Source organism: Pundamilia nyererei, unplaced genomic scaffold (genome assembly GCF_000239375.1).
Source record: "Pundamilia nyererei isolate P.nyererei 1_Seehausen unplaced genomic scaffold, PunNye1.0 scaffold00037, whole genome shotgun sequence".
NCBI classification, from domain to species: Eukaryota; Metazoa; Chordata; class Actinopteri; order Cichliformes; family Cichlidae; genus Pundamilia; species Pundamilia nyererei.
The window spans coordinates 3,690,129-3,704,714 of record NW_005187438.1 but is presented as its reverse complement, the minus strand read 5'-3'; the positions used below and the strand labels follow the sequence as shown (position 1 = coordinate 3,704,714).

The following is a 14,586-nucleotide window of genomic DNA, read 5'->3' as shown; positions in this document are numbered from 1 at the left end:
TGCTTTTTGTGATTTTTTTTCTTTTAGAAGCCACTAAATGCTGGCATCAACATAACTATTTCTTTATTGTAGAAAAGGAGAAAAAATATTTTCCCCAAGTTAATTCACCAGCTGATTTCACATCTTTAAAATTTGTCTCTGTGATAGCAGTGACTATAAAATTAACTGAGCAGCAGAAAGAAGACAAATCTTATTGAGAAGAGGATAATTATCAAGTCCTCATCATCCAGGTATCTGCTCACCAGACTGTGTAAACTGTCCATCTGCACTGTGCAGCCCTTCTCTCAGCCGTCACTTTGACCTCCATTTGAACAGAAGTGTGAAAAGGACAGTTTCAATGTGCAGATCAATATGTCTCACACATTGTTAACATAAGGTAATAACCACTATCAGAATATATAGTCAGTACTGCCAGTACAGTGATCTCATTCTTACATTGTGATGTGTTTGAAGCTTGACCTGAACTTATCACTGTACTTTTGGAGGCGGGGTTGGCACACAATTATCCCACTGATGAATTACAATAAATGTGCTATTCTAAAGCTGAAATACATTCTTTCTCCTTGATTATAATTACCTCTCCTGTCCTCTAAACTATTAGCTCAATTATGTGATTGACACAGCACGGACAAAGAAAAACCACAATGACAATGGCTAGCACAAGATTTAGATCTATTATATAAGACAGTGGTTCTTAACCTTGTTGGAGGTACCGAACCCCACCAGTTTCATATGCGCATTCACTGAACCCCTCTTTAGTGAAAAATAAAATAGGATTTTTTTCAAATTCAAGACATACATATGTTTTTTACTGGTGCACAAAATGAGCCGTGCATATCACGGTTGAGGCTCTGCCGAACCCCTGAGACCGACTCACCGAACCCCTAAGGTTCGATCGAACCCAGGTTAAGAACCACTGATATAAGAGCTTTTAATTTTTTTTTAAGTTTTTGTAGCACTAGATAATTCACAGAGGAATGCAGATGTTCAGTTTGTTTGTTAAGATGGCTCTGTGACAAAGACTTCAGGTTATAGCTGGTCGTGTTTTAACTAGCTGAAGTACTGCCATTCCCTACAACATCCACTGATTTTTCTTTTTTTATGCCATATACAACTCAAACATTACTAACATGACAACATAAATTGACTGAATATCTCAAGGCACCTGCCACATTGAACTAACCAGATATGGCACATTTAACAAGCCCTTCTGAACCCCTTATTGACCTTGGAGTGGCAGTGCATGAGTCTTATTCAGGCATACCAGATAAAGGTATACCTGGGTTGGGGTTCGGCTTAGGCCTGCCACTATAAGTACAGCATATAGTCTTCACTGTTGTTTTATACTGCATCATCTCAATTTTTAACTTTGATTGTTCAGTAATCTAAAGCTCTGAAATCACTCTTCATTTTTTGTACTGGCTAATGAGCCAGGTCAGAAAATAAATGGGGGCTCGTCCGGGATCTTCTGGATTCTTCTGGGTTGACTAAACATTTGAGTTTCTTTGATAAGGTGAGAGAAGCTTTGAGGAGTGACTGAGCAAACTTTCTTTTCTTTTTTTTTAAAGCTAGGTGGCTATTCTGCCATTTTACAAGGCCCTTAATCCAAAATAAAGAAGTGGCTTATAAGCTGGGTCAGAACAAAAAAGGGGGGCTTGTCTGGGATCTTTTGAATTCTTCTGGGTAGACTAAAAACTATTTTTTCTTTCATTTTTGGGAAGGTTGACTTTATATTTCTGCCTTTCTATACTCGATTTTACTCATATAATTTACATAGACATGAAGTACATACATGTATTACCACATTTCAGAGATTACTTTTAATTACTGTTGTCATTACTGATTTATGTAGCCATGCATGGCTTTAGGGACAGCAACAGCCATATATCACTCCAGACTGAAAGTGAAATTGTTTTAGACAAATGATTCATTTGATTCAAGTGAAGTACCTTGATATGCACACGGAAGCATTTTTGGATGACTTCCCAGCATTGTATGCTTGATGAGCAAGATGAATGCAACTTGTGGGGTATCTAATTTGAGACCAAAATCAACATGGTGGCTTTTTTTGTAAACATTCTCTTACACTGAGAAGTAAAGCTAATGAGGTAAGAAATAGCTAATGTCTAAATCTGGCCTCATTTTAGAACACAAAAGGTTAGCTCACAGTTAGCTTTTTATGAGTTGTCTGTGGTGTAGTGGTTAACACATTTGCCATTTACACAAAAGATCCTTGGTTTATTTCTGGCAAGAAATCCAACCGCAGTGTGTCATATGTGAGTGTAGTCCTGGAAAAAAGGGACGTTTGCTTCAGGAAGATGTGGTGTAAAATGTAAAATGTTATCACCCCTTGGGGAAAAAAGCAAATGGAAGACTATTTCATACCAACAAGAAGCAGGCAAATCTAAATGTCCTGAGTTCTAATAACTTAGATAACAATTTTTTCTTAAAAATAGGGTTACAGGCCTTTTTAATGCTCTAAGCAAATATTACCAGAGATCAACATTTTAGTATTTAGCTTAAAGTAGCAATATATCATTAGCCACAGGCATACATTAACCTATAGCTGCAGACTTGTTTGAAATGTCCCAAATAATATGACAGAATTAATTATGCACTGAATGCACAACGATTACAGACATATTTTTGAAATGCAGTGTGGTGAGAAGCCTATAAGGTTTCATAAGCTTGAAATAGGGTGAATAACCAACCAACTTGTACATTTCAGAGTTCTGATAGTGGTACTAAAATATAGATATCTGTGCTATGCAATCACACTTTCCCTCCCCATTTCTCATGTATTCACTCTCATTTACTATCATCACATCAGTATACCCTCCAGCTTTCTATCCCTACCACCCACGTTTTCCCATTTCCCAAGCCCAATTGCTGTCAGCTTCAGCCAGAGACACTATTGTTCCTGCTGACCTTCTCATCCTTAATGATGCATGTAAACTGCGCCTGTCCATCGCTGGCTTTATTTATTTGCTAACAAATTATTACCCTTGATGTCTAGCACTGTGTTGTATTGTGTGTGTCCACATCAAGGGGGCTCAGTGTGTGTGTGTGCATGTCTGTGTCTCCTCAGACTGCTGTGATAAAGTACCCAGGCCCCTGCTTGTTCAGCCAGCGCTATCGGTCTATCTTCAACCCCTCACTCTGTGCGGGATGCTCACCTTGTGGCCTGTACGGCACATACATATGCATGACTGCACACATCCACAGATACTTTCTGGTTTCATTTTCTTTTCTTTAACAAAAATGCTGAAAACATTTACCAGTATATTCGAAACATATCACATAATGCAGAAACCCACAGAACAACTCCTATAAATGATACCAAACCACCAATTTGGGATTCCTTACGTTACATTTCTCTAAGAATATGATATTCAGCCAATGTAAAGAGGTAAAAGATGAGGGCAATTAATTTAACTATGGATGTGTGTATCACTGTGGATCATTAAGTTTGGACCCTATGCCCTTGCACTGTCCCTATGTCGGCACCAGGCTGTAGTTGTTACTATGGCCCAGGAGTAGCAAGCAAGGAGGCAGCATGCCAACCTCATAAAACAGTAACTAATAGGTTGTTAAAATAAGAGTGGGACACTTACCCCTCTTTCCTGGGTTTGCGTTTATCATCTTGGACAGAACGCTGAATGAAGAGAGATGGAGAACTGATTATTAAATGTCAAACAGCCAACAGTAATATCTGGATGGATTTACCCACAAACACTCTATATTCATGGTTTCTAGATGGCATATCTTGTTGTATAAGACGGTGACATATCATCTTATAGGAGAGCATTACCACTAATCACAATCAACTAATCTAGAGAAAAACACAACAATTTGGAAATAATGCGTTAAACTGAAGCATGATGGTCACTGATGTGTATGAGAGGCATTTCAGTCACTCAGTGAGAAACGTCAGATAAAAGACCCCCACTAGCCAAACTGCACATTAATGCAAGTATCTAATCAGCCAATTTGATTGCACCATATAGACACAACCTGCTGAAGTCCATACTGATCATCGGAATGGTGAAGAAAGTAATTTAAGTGACTTTGAATGTGGCAGACTGGTCTGATTATTTCAGAAACTGCTGATCTGCTGGGATTTTCCCACACAACTATCAAGCAGGCAACAGTAACTCAAATACCCATTTGCTGCAATCAAGGTATGCAGAAGAGCATCTCTTAAAGCACAACATGTTGAAACTTGAAGAACATGGGCTACAGCAGCAGAAGAAAAAACATTTTCTGGTCTAATGATTTCTGATGAATTATTCAGATGGCAGGGTCAAATCTGGGTGTAAACAACATGAAAACATCTCTCCATCCACCATAGTATAATGGTGTCACTGTACATTTTCTTGGCACACTTTGGGCCTTGTAGTACCAACTAAGCCTCACTTAAACTCAGTAGTTAGCTTTGTTATGAAGAATTTAGGTTATTCTGAAGGTAAAAGAGGGTCCAACCGCATAGCAGCTAATAAAGGGTCCAGCGAGTGGATTTTTTTCCCCCTTAGCCATAGGTTTTCTGTGACATGTCTCTTTTTAATGGGATGCACCACCATTTTAGTGGCTGTTCTCTCATATTTTCAACAATGCAAAATGAAATATTGTTTAAATATTAATTCCACTAAAGTTTAACGGAATTCTTCTGTTTTAAAACTACTTGAGCAAATGTGAAAGCACAGTAATCGATTTAGTAAAACTCTGCTGCTTTGAGTGTTGAATGCCTAAATGTCTAAAGAGATCGTCAGTCTAATTATCGACTAGATAGATTGTATCTGCAGTGTTTACTACACTACAGAACAAACAGAACAGTAAACAGCAATCAGGTGCTATTGTGCACCAAAATGATTAAAATATTTCTAACAATAAACACTGAATAAAAAGGGACTACTTTTAGTACAAAAGGGAAACTTCTGAAGAAAATCACTCCATTGACAAAAATACTTTTCCAGACAGCTACATAATAGTCTGATATTTCTCACCTTGGCAACATACGGTGTGTGGTAAAGAGCTCTACTACAGGGTAAAATTTGACAATCAATAGTGCATTATTAAAGCTAGATGCTGGGAAGGCGGTTACAGGTGCAGCTGACGGCAAAGCTTTGTTGTAGAAAATATCTGAAATCGTTCGTCGCCTTCTCTTAGACTTACATGAATCAGGTTGTAATAGGTGGAGTCCTCTGGTGTATTCAGGGTCTTTGGCTGCTGGTTCCTGCGGGGGGTTCTCGACAATCTTTTGTCAGCTGAAAAGTAACACAGACAGTTTAATGCATCCGGCACTGGTTTTGCTGATGATAATTGGGCAAAATGAGGCTGACAAAAATGCACAACTTTATTTCCTGATAAACTCTCAAAATATCTTCAACACATGATCAGTTTGCATTTTTTTAAGTGTCAGTTGGTTTTCATGGCATGCCCACCACTGCTGCAGCCTCTTATTTCACAAAAGTACTCTTAGCTGAAGTATTTTGGGGTGTTTTCTTCCCTTCTTAAAGAGCAAACATGGCAGATGAGATGGGGGATGGTGAGACAGAGACGACTGGCCAGAAATTGCTGCCTCCAAATCAGTTTGTATTTCCATCTTTTTACTTCCTACTTTTCACAGAATACGAAGTTTCTGCAGCCTTTAATAACAAAGAGTGTTGCTGTAAAATGCAGATTTCTGGAAATATATAAGGATTTATGTTAGCATTATGGTCAATTGGAGAGGAGGGAGGTATTTCTACTCTCTGATGGATTTCTACATCTGGAGGTTAGCCTCAGCAATTCATAATATTTTTCTCCTGCAAGATGGCAAATAAATTAGAGTAGAAAACTGAACATATAACATGCACATAATGCGTTTTTGCATTATGTTATATATATATATATATATGTATATAAAAAAACACCCAGCACGCCCCTGCGGGCGGTTTATCCTTCAAGCTCGGTGAAATGAAAGATGACTAGATTCAAAGCAAGAACCACCAATGCAGTCCAGATTAATGATACAGGTATAAACATTTGATGTTATATATTTCAGTTATATCTTACTCAAGATTATTGTGTCATTTTTATGAGGCTCAGGAATATTTTTTAGTGTATATTTTCTAAGGCACTTGTGGAAGTGCAGTGTTTGATAACTTCGTAATGATCCACGTTTAATTCCGAGTACGGTATTTGAACATGCAGTGATTGGGTGGGCAGCTTTCATGCCTGACATCTCCCACCTTGCAGCGGCTGTACTGCAATCTATCATGTTTGTCATACATGATGTACTGTATCAACAACCCTCATCTATGTTATTGCAATTATAAATATATTACAGTGACCTTTGTTTGATGCTCATTATTAATCGCTGTTCACATACGGGAAAAAAACAATCCATCATGTACAGAAGCTCTCAGGTGAAGAAGGTAAAAAGTTTGTAACATTATTGAACAACTCCATCCAAAGGTCATTCTGAATTGCAAACAACTAAAGCCAATTTTACGTACCTACTTATTACTTCTTGCCATAATTGTTGGAAATGCTAACTTGCAAAACATGATTAACATCTGATGACCTTTCCTGAAGAACAATGTGACTGGGATTCCTCTGCTCTCTCTCTCTCTCTCTCTCTCTCTCTCTCTCTGTGTGTGTGTGTATTGCAAATGATTTTGATTTATTATGTCAGTGAAATTCATGAGGACAGATTAGCGCCGTCAATGGAGAAATGACTTTGTGAAGCTGAAAAGGATAATTTCATAGGAGTTGCACTAGCCCCTGGAAATAACACTGATAATTCATTCTGCTTTACCTCAGGCAATGCACTGTGCTGGAGAAGAGTCTGTAAAGGGCAAACATGCCTGGATTAAAGGAAGACTGTTATCTGTGTAGCTCACTCTGTGATACCACTCTTTTGTCTGCAGATCTGTACACTGCCGCAAGTTAGCTTAGCCTAGCATACAGACTGGAAACAAAAACATCTATTCGGGCTCTTTCTGAAAGAAAATAAAACTGAGTAAGAGTCACTTTCTGGTGACAGGTGAAAGTTAAATGCTAGTCTTACTGAAGGTACCCTGGTGTACTGTTACAACTTCCAAAACAAAAGTGATTATTCAAAATGTTGACTACTAAAAAAGTTAAAACTGAATTTACAAACAGAGCATTACAAGGCTATCACACAAGATTAAAAAGGTACTGCAAATGCAATGCCCTTGTAATAAAACTCAAAAAGACTCTAAAGCTTGATAAAAAGCAAAATAATTGAGATTGTGGTCAAATATGACCCTTCATTACATAAATATTAGATTGTTTACTTGAGACACCTGAATGTACAATGACAGCTGTCATCTTTATTTTTGCAAAGTGAACTTTTCAAATTGCTGCCTCTCTTCATTGACCACCCCAAAAGCAATTAAAGATATCACCCATGCAAATCAAATGTTATCTTTGATGACACATGAAAAAGAGAAATGCTTCCTGTTTGGCACTTGACCTTCTCAGGTTTCCTAATCTAATAGAGCTGCAGGACACAGAAAGAAGATACTGTCCATCAGTAATAGGGATGCACCGATACCGATACCGGTATCTGGTATCGGCATCGATACCACATTTTCTAAAGTACTCGTACTCGTTAAAAGTCCCCCGATACCGGGGACCGATACCACGGTCTGAGACCTGTCTATGTTTGAGCGGCATGTAGTAAGGGGTTAATCACAAGCGCCAAGTGCCCGCCCCCAGGCCCCGGCTGCAGTTCAGAGCTGGGAGAAGGCGAGGCGAGACGTGTGGAACTATTTCAAAGTGAACGAAGACACGAAAACAAAGGCGGACTGCAAATTGTGCTCAGCGAAATTGTCCAGAGGAGACTCAAAAGGTAGCGCATTTAACACAAGTAATTTAATCAAGCACCTAAAATCCCAACACAACAACAAGTACAAAGAGTTTACCCACGCTTATTTACCCACGCTTATTAGCACAGAGGAGCATAGCTGTGCTCCTCTGTTTGGGATGGGACGGAGCAGTGGGACGGAAAATAGTTGGGCATTTTAAACATTCCGCCTTAACCTACTCCCGCCTCGAGGACATTCAGGGACAGCTCAACCAGTCTATAAAGAGACTGCAGCAGGACGTACAGACGCGCTGGAACAGCACGTATTACATGCTCCAGTCCCTCATTGAGCAAAAGTGAGTGCTGGAGGTGTATGTGTCCGAGCATGAACTCCCTGACTATCTCACCGCTCACCAGTGGGCTCTTATGGAGACAACTGTTGCCATCCTCGCCCCCTTTGAGGAACTAACTAAAAAAAGTGAGCAGCTACGACGCACTAGCCTCTGATGTCATCCCAGCTGTGACTGTGCTAGTGAGACTTCTAAACAGAGAAACAGACGAGGACCACGGTGTCAAGACAATGAAAGCAACCTTACAGGCAGCTGTCAAAAAGCACTTCAGTGACGTCGAGACCAACCCACTGTACTTCATCTCCACCATACTTGACCCAAGGTAAAGTCTGTGTGCTATAGGTATTCAATGATAAACTACAGTACTAAATGTAAGATTATTTTACATCTGAAATATTATATATTTGTAACTAAATTACACAAATACAAATGTATGCAATATATATAATATGAAATACATTTCCCTTATTACTACCAGAAAGTCAAATGGCTGGCATTTGTCAATGAGTAAGTACTCGGTATCGGTATCGGCGAGTACTGAAATGCAAGTACTCATACTCGTACTCATTTTCCAAAAAAGTGGTATCGGTGCATACCTAATCAGTAACATGGTCATCTACCAGAAGTCAGCAATAAAATTGCAATCTCCTTGTTTTTTTTGTTTTGTTTTTTATCGATCAAAATTAAAGAACAGGGAGAAAATAGCTGGAATTTATTATCCTTGAAAATGAGCGCCCACTCTTGGCCCAGATTGTTGTTTTCAGTCAGTTTGAATAGAACTAATAGCTCAGTCGCATTTGACAACTTTCGGTCAATGGTTCTGAGCGCAGTTGGGCACCATATCCATTATCTTCAGTTCAGCAGACTGAAAAAGACTAGAGAAGCCGAGAAGACAGTGAGAATGGACAGACTGTCTTTCTTAATTATCTAAAGGTCCAGTGCATCAAAAGCTGAACCAGAACTTCAAATTAACTTTGGGTCAATCCATGACAGCATTATGAATTGTTTTTATTGCTTTATAATCTGTTTTTCACCTAGCCAACCTCACTTATCTTACTTGAATGGCGACGCTGGGGAGTGAAGCTACCATTGATTGCGTTTCCTCTCACAAACAACATGCCATTGTTCTCAGGGTCTGATTGATGGGCCTGGATGATCTCATTCAGCTTCTGCTGCAGAGTCAGAAAGTCCTCAGACGTCTTTGCGATCTGTTGGAGAGATTAGAAGGAAAAAGGATATAAGACTGGAAAGAAAATGACAAGATAGTGAGTTTTCAATAAAATCTGTTTGAGGCTATAACCTGTCTGGAGAAGCTCTCCAGCCTTCTTGTCTCTTTCTGTGCAGCTTCCTTGTTGGCCTTCAGGTTCTTCCTGTCCTTGTACCCTCTGAAGTTACTCTGGATCTTCACTGCAGCGTGTTCTTCCTCCAGTCTTTGGTTTTCAACGTCTGTCTCATCTTTACGTTCAATTACCACATCAGTGATGTCCACAGCCTCCTCCTGTTCTGCATCAGTGGGAGTCCCAGATTCCTCCTTAGCTTTCAATTGCGCTTCCCTGTCAGCTTTCATTTTCTTTCGGTCCCGGTGGCCTCGGAAGTTACTCTGGATGACAGTAGCTGCTTTCTCTTCATCCAGCCCTTCTCGGTTCTCACTAGAAGTGTTCTCCTGGGGTTCTGGAAGAGATTCCTCTGTCTCTTCCTCCTTTGGAGGCTCTGATGGAACATCTTTCTCCTTCTGCCTTTTCTTGGGGAGCTTTCCCTCCTCTTCGAGTCGTTTGCGCTCCTTGTGGCCTCTGAAATTGCTCTGAAGCACTACAGCCGCTTTGGTCTCATCTGCATTTTCAGCTGTTGTCGAGGCTTCTTTTTCTGCCTCGTCACTACCTGGTTCCTTTTCCAGCACTTCGTCCCCTGCAGGACTTTTTGCTTTCTGTTTCTTAGCTGGGATTTTGCCTTCTTCCTCTAGTTTCTTCCGCTCTTTGTAGCCCCTGAAGTTACTCTGGAGAACAGTGGCCGCCTTGGTTTCCTCTTCTAAATCAGCAGCTTCCTCACCTGCAGTTTTTTTCTGTCCACCATCCTCCTGCTCTTCTTTTTTAGGCTCAGCATCCTGAATCACTGCTTCCTCTGCCACTTCTGTGTGCTCATCTTCTGGCACCTGAGTATTATCACTGTCATCATTCTCCTCTGCTTCATAAGTACTTTCTTCATCTTCCTCATTCTCCTCTTGTTTATCAGCTGACTTTTCACCTACTCCTTCTTTGTTAGCCAACTCTTGCACATCTTTTTCCTGTCCCTCTTCCGCTGTTGCATTTGGCAATTCCAGCTCTGCTCCAGCCATCGTCTTTTTTCTCTCCTTAAACTTTTTTCTCTCTTTGTAGCCCCTATAGTTGCTTTGAAGAACCACTGCAGCTTTAGTTTCCTCCTCCTCGTTCTCTGCATCATTTTCTGGTTTTGCTATCTGTTCCTCATTTTCTTTCGAAGCAGTCTCTGCTTTCTCTTTCTCTCTGGCTTCCCTGGAAGCAAAATAGACACATTTATGTTAAAAAGAAGAAAAGAAAAAAAGAAATTTCACTGCTGCTTTGTGCATAGCTTCCATCTCTCTTACAGCTTTCTTTTAAAGCTCTTCCTTTCTTTATGCCCTCTGTAGCGAGCCTGAATCTTGGTTGCCGCTTTATTCTTCTCATCTACCATCTCTTTGTACCTCTTTTTTGCGAGATAGCCTCGGCAAACTGAAGAAGAAAATGGAATAAGGGTAAGCCAATATAATACGCACCACATATAGATAATGTAACTAATTTAATATCAGACTCCTACCAGCTTGAAACTGGATGATGAAGGCCTCCAACTTTGCTTTGCTTTTCTCATCAGCTACCCTCTTCCGAGCTTGATGGCCTCTGTATGCTGCAGCACAAAAAAAATAAAATAAATTATGCCTCCTCTATAACTTGTTGACATTGTGGTACACAACCAGCGTGCACAGTTTACTAACCTGACTGCAGCACCAGGGCACTTTGTTCTCGCTCTTTTAATATCCGCCGGTACCGCTTGGCTCCAAGCCAGCCTCGAACACAAGCCTGGACCAGGATGATTCGCTGTGTTGTCTGCTGTACCATCAGATTCAGATGTTCAACGTGGTAATACTTGAGAAACACCTAAGCCCAGAGGGATAAAAACAACTGTTAGTTATTGAAATACAAACATAACACTGTAGGTTTAGCCTCAAATGCAGAATCACGCAAGCAATGTTGGATTCCCTTTTCAGGCACGACAGTGCAGAAGTTATTGTTCTTTCACAGCAGGAGATTTCTGGGTTCAACAATTTAAGGTACCTTTGTATGTGGCATTTGCATGTGCGCGTCAGTGCAATATGAATGCATATGAGTCTCATAGTGCAAAGTGTTTTAAGTTGTTATCAAGATTAGAAAAGTAATAAATAAATGCTAATCCATAAAGCAGCAGAAGATAAAGCAATACAAAGAATTGAGCCTTCACTAAACTGGCTTCAGTTTGTATTAATATTTACCCTAACCCTAGGTAATCAGAATAAAAATACTGGCAGCTGTCAGTGCTACCCCTTAGCCTCCTAGTTAATGGACCTAAGGTATAAATTTGAAAATCTGACCTCTGACCTTGAGATCACGTCATCAGGATTCAAACTCCAAGATTTTCAGGAGCTGTCCATACTGGATGAAAACCTGACCTTTGACCATAACCTTGAGAAAGAGGTCACTGAGATTCAACATTTTCCAACGTTTTTAGTGGATACATCTATGGTATAAATTTCAAAATCTTATGTTGCTTTGTTCTCGAGCTATTTTAATACAGAAACTTGAGGGTCCATGCCACCCAACCACCTGACCGCTTGGCAGGGTGACGACCACACCCCATCAGCCTTTTACAGTTGTGGGATAATCACTGTTGTTCACTCAAATCTATGAAATTAGATGATGATGATCTTTGAAATGCTCTTTGGTTATAGATTTAAAATAAAAAAATAAAAAATCAGAAGCACATTCTTTTATTTTCATGCCTTGTTTAACCTAAATGGTTTGGGTGTATGAGCCTTCATCTGGAGTCCTTTATTAACTTGATTTGAATCTATTCATGACCATAATGTGTGGAAAAAAGTTTTATTTAGTATTGAAGTTTTAAATTGGCCTCTGGCAAAGGAGACTCAAAAATATCTGCACAACTCTGAGCTCAATGTGCTACATTTGGATGTTTGTTCCGTATGTTTGAGATTCCTGCTGGATCATGAAGGGATGCAACAATAAAAAGGTGGAAAATTTCTTTTAATTTCTTGCCTCAACTTAACCAAACAGTGACAAACAACAGTAAACACCAAATTAAATCTCTCCTTACCTTTGTCTTTCCCATAGCCCAGTTTTCCAGCTTGGCCTTCTCCAGTATTGCAGCACATGTTTCTGGGGTTGCAGCGGGCTCCTCGTTAGCATGGTAAGCCAATAAGTAGTACCTGCAGCAATCAATGTAATTATCTGGACACTAATATCAAGGTTCTACACGCTGATTTTGTAATCACTTCATAAGCTCTGCTTTTCACCACTGACCTCTTAATGAAGTTGGCAAACAGGATGCGGTGAGAGTAACCCTGGCGTCTGATCTTGGCAGTCTCCAGAACACCAGTGTATCGAAGCTGGACCAGAACCTTTTCACGGTCAAACTTGTTGGCATGGCGATCGTTGTTGGGCTTGATGCAGCGCACAAAGTGAGGCTGACCTGCCACCATCTTGGACAGAAGGTCCATCAAAGAGTACTAGAAGGAGCAGAAGAAGAAGATTAGGGGTAGTTGTGGCAAATATATGGTAGTTATAATGTCTCTGGTGAGAGAAGGCACTCAAAGAAAACCAGCTAGAAATTTATGGTACAATTCTATAATGGTAGATGGTGGTTATCCAGCCCCGGCCCTAAAAGAGTATCTATATATCTGAGGTTGTATGTATCATTTCTATGTTTGTATTTATAATTCTGACCCTGTGTAGAAAATTCAAAATAAATGCATAAATCTTTAAGATCTTTGCTGTACAATCATTCCACCCTGGAAACAAAACACTCAAAAGAAATTATTAAAAGCTCAAAATTACATTGAAATCATGCTCATGATGAGTGGATGTGAACTACTGAGTACAACTGTATTTGTTTGTTAATTTGTGGCTCTCTCTAAAAACCTCCCAAATAACTGATCCAAGCAAATAAAATAAAATAATTTTAAAAAATGTTCAAATCTTACTCTGAAGTAGGAGGCCACTGTCTGTGTTCTCATGTTGGTGGTTTCTCTAGGGTGGTAAGGCGTGTCTCCAGATTCACCTGGCTAAAAAAACCCCCAAAAACATAAAACATATTAAAAAAAGGCCAATAATACCGGGTATATGATATAATACTACTCTCTATAATTTCTGCTTGTACAGTATGGATATCCGACTAAATAATAAAACATGTATGTGGTTTATCTTTTTTCTCCTGTGCAAATTTTACTCCAAACATTTGATTGTGTTTTTGAAAAACCACCAATCACCGTTTTCATTTGCTTACATCAAGCAAGAATTTTTTTGCAGGCTTTAATTCCAGAGAACGCTGCAAAAGAGACGCATAAAGTGGATAAACAAGTAGTGCCAAATCAAGAATATGGTCTACTTATATACAACAGTGTTACACCCAAATCGGTCACATGTCAATGACTCAATGCTTAAAAACTGCTTAGAAAAAAACAAAACAACCCCCCCCCCAAAAAAAAGAAACAGACAGCTAAATAAAAAAAAAATAAAAAAACCACTTAATTGTCCTTTACCACATATTTGGTAACATTTTAATAAGCTCTACATCTAATTCTCAACACAAACACAACGGGGAGAAGACCACCTTTATAGCACGCCATCAGCCTAATGCTGTTTTTCAGCATTTAAATCGCTCATCGTGGCTTCTCAAGAGCAAAACCTTTGATGAGCTTTTTCCCTAAAATATGCAGATGAATGGAAATAAATTCAAGAACTAATCAAACAGTTCTTGTAAATGTAGCCGCTGTCGATTGGTTTTAGGTGAGCAAATGGCTTTGAGGCTTACATTTAGCAATGGTGTACGGCTGCAATCTAAACTAATTCACACCGGCACGTAAAGCCACGCAATTGAGTTGCCAGGAGGAGTTTTATTTGGATACTGGCACCTGAAAGAGTCAGGCTGATTACGGAATGCTTGGAGTGCAAAATTAAAAGTTTTAACACTGTTTTAAAAGCATTTAAAAAATTTTTTGATTGACTATGTAAGCCATTTTTCTGAAATTGCGTAGCAGAATTAGGCATGGTGCTATAAACACAAATCCACCACAGTGATATACAGGGAGTGCAAAATTATTAGGCAAATGAGTATTTTGTCCACATCATCCTCTTCATGCATGTTGTCTTACTCCAAGCTGTA

General features: G+C 39.5%; 1 protein-coding gene across 2 annotated transcripts in view; it reads right to left on the bottom strand.

Annotated features, from left to right (window-relative positions):
* myo3a (myosin IIIA) overlaps positions 1-14,586 on the bottom strand; it is a 69,469-nt gene that overhangs the window by 3,766 nt on the left and 51,117 nt on the right. For both annotated transcript variants that reach the window (XM_005730462.1, XM_005730463.1), the window contains exons 26-36: positions 13,708-13,749; positions 13,406-13,486; positions 12,726-12,931; positions 12,520-12,631; positions 11,147-11,309; positions 10,972-11,058; positions 10,763-10,886; positions 9,464-10,670; positions 9,221-9,371; positions 5,173-5,264; positions 3,615-3,655 (exon numbers count right to left, since the gene is read on the bottom strand). In XM_005730462.1, the coding sequence (XP_005730519.1) occupies positions 3,615-3,655; positions 5,173-5,264; positions 9,221-9,371; positions 9,464-10,670; positions 10,763-10,886; positions 10,972-11,058; positions 11,147-11,309; positions 12,520-12,631; positions 12,726-12,931; positions 13,406-13,486; positions 13,708-13,749 (2,306 nt within the window). The remainder of the gene's footprint in view (positions 1-3,614; positions 3,656-5,172; positions 5,265-9,220; positions 9,372-9,463; positions 10,671-10,762; positions 10,887-10,971; positions 11,059-11,146; positions 11,310-12,519; positions 12,632-12,725; positions 12,932-13,405; positions 13,487-13,707; positions 13,750-14,586) is intronic.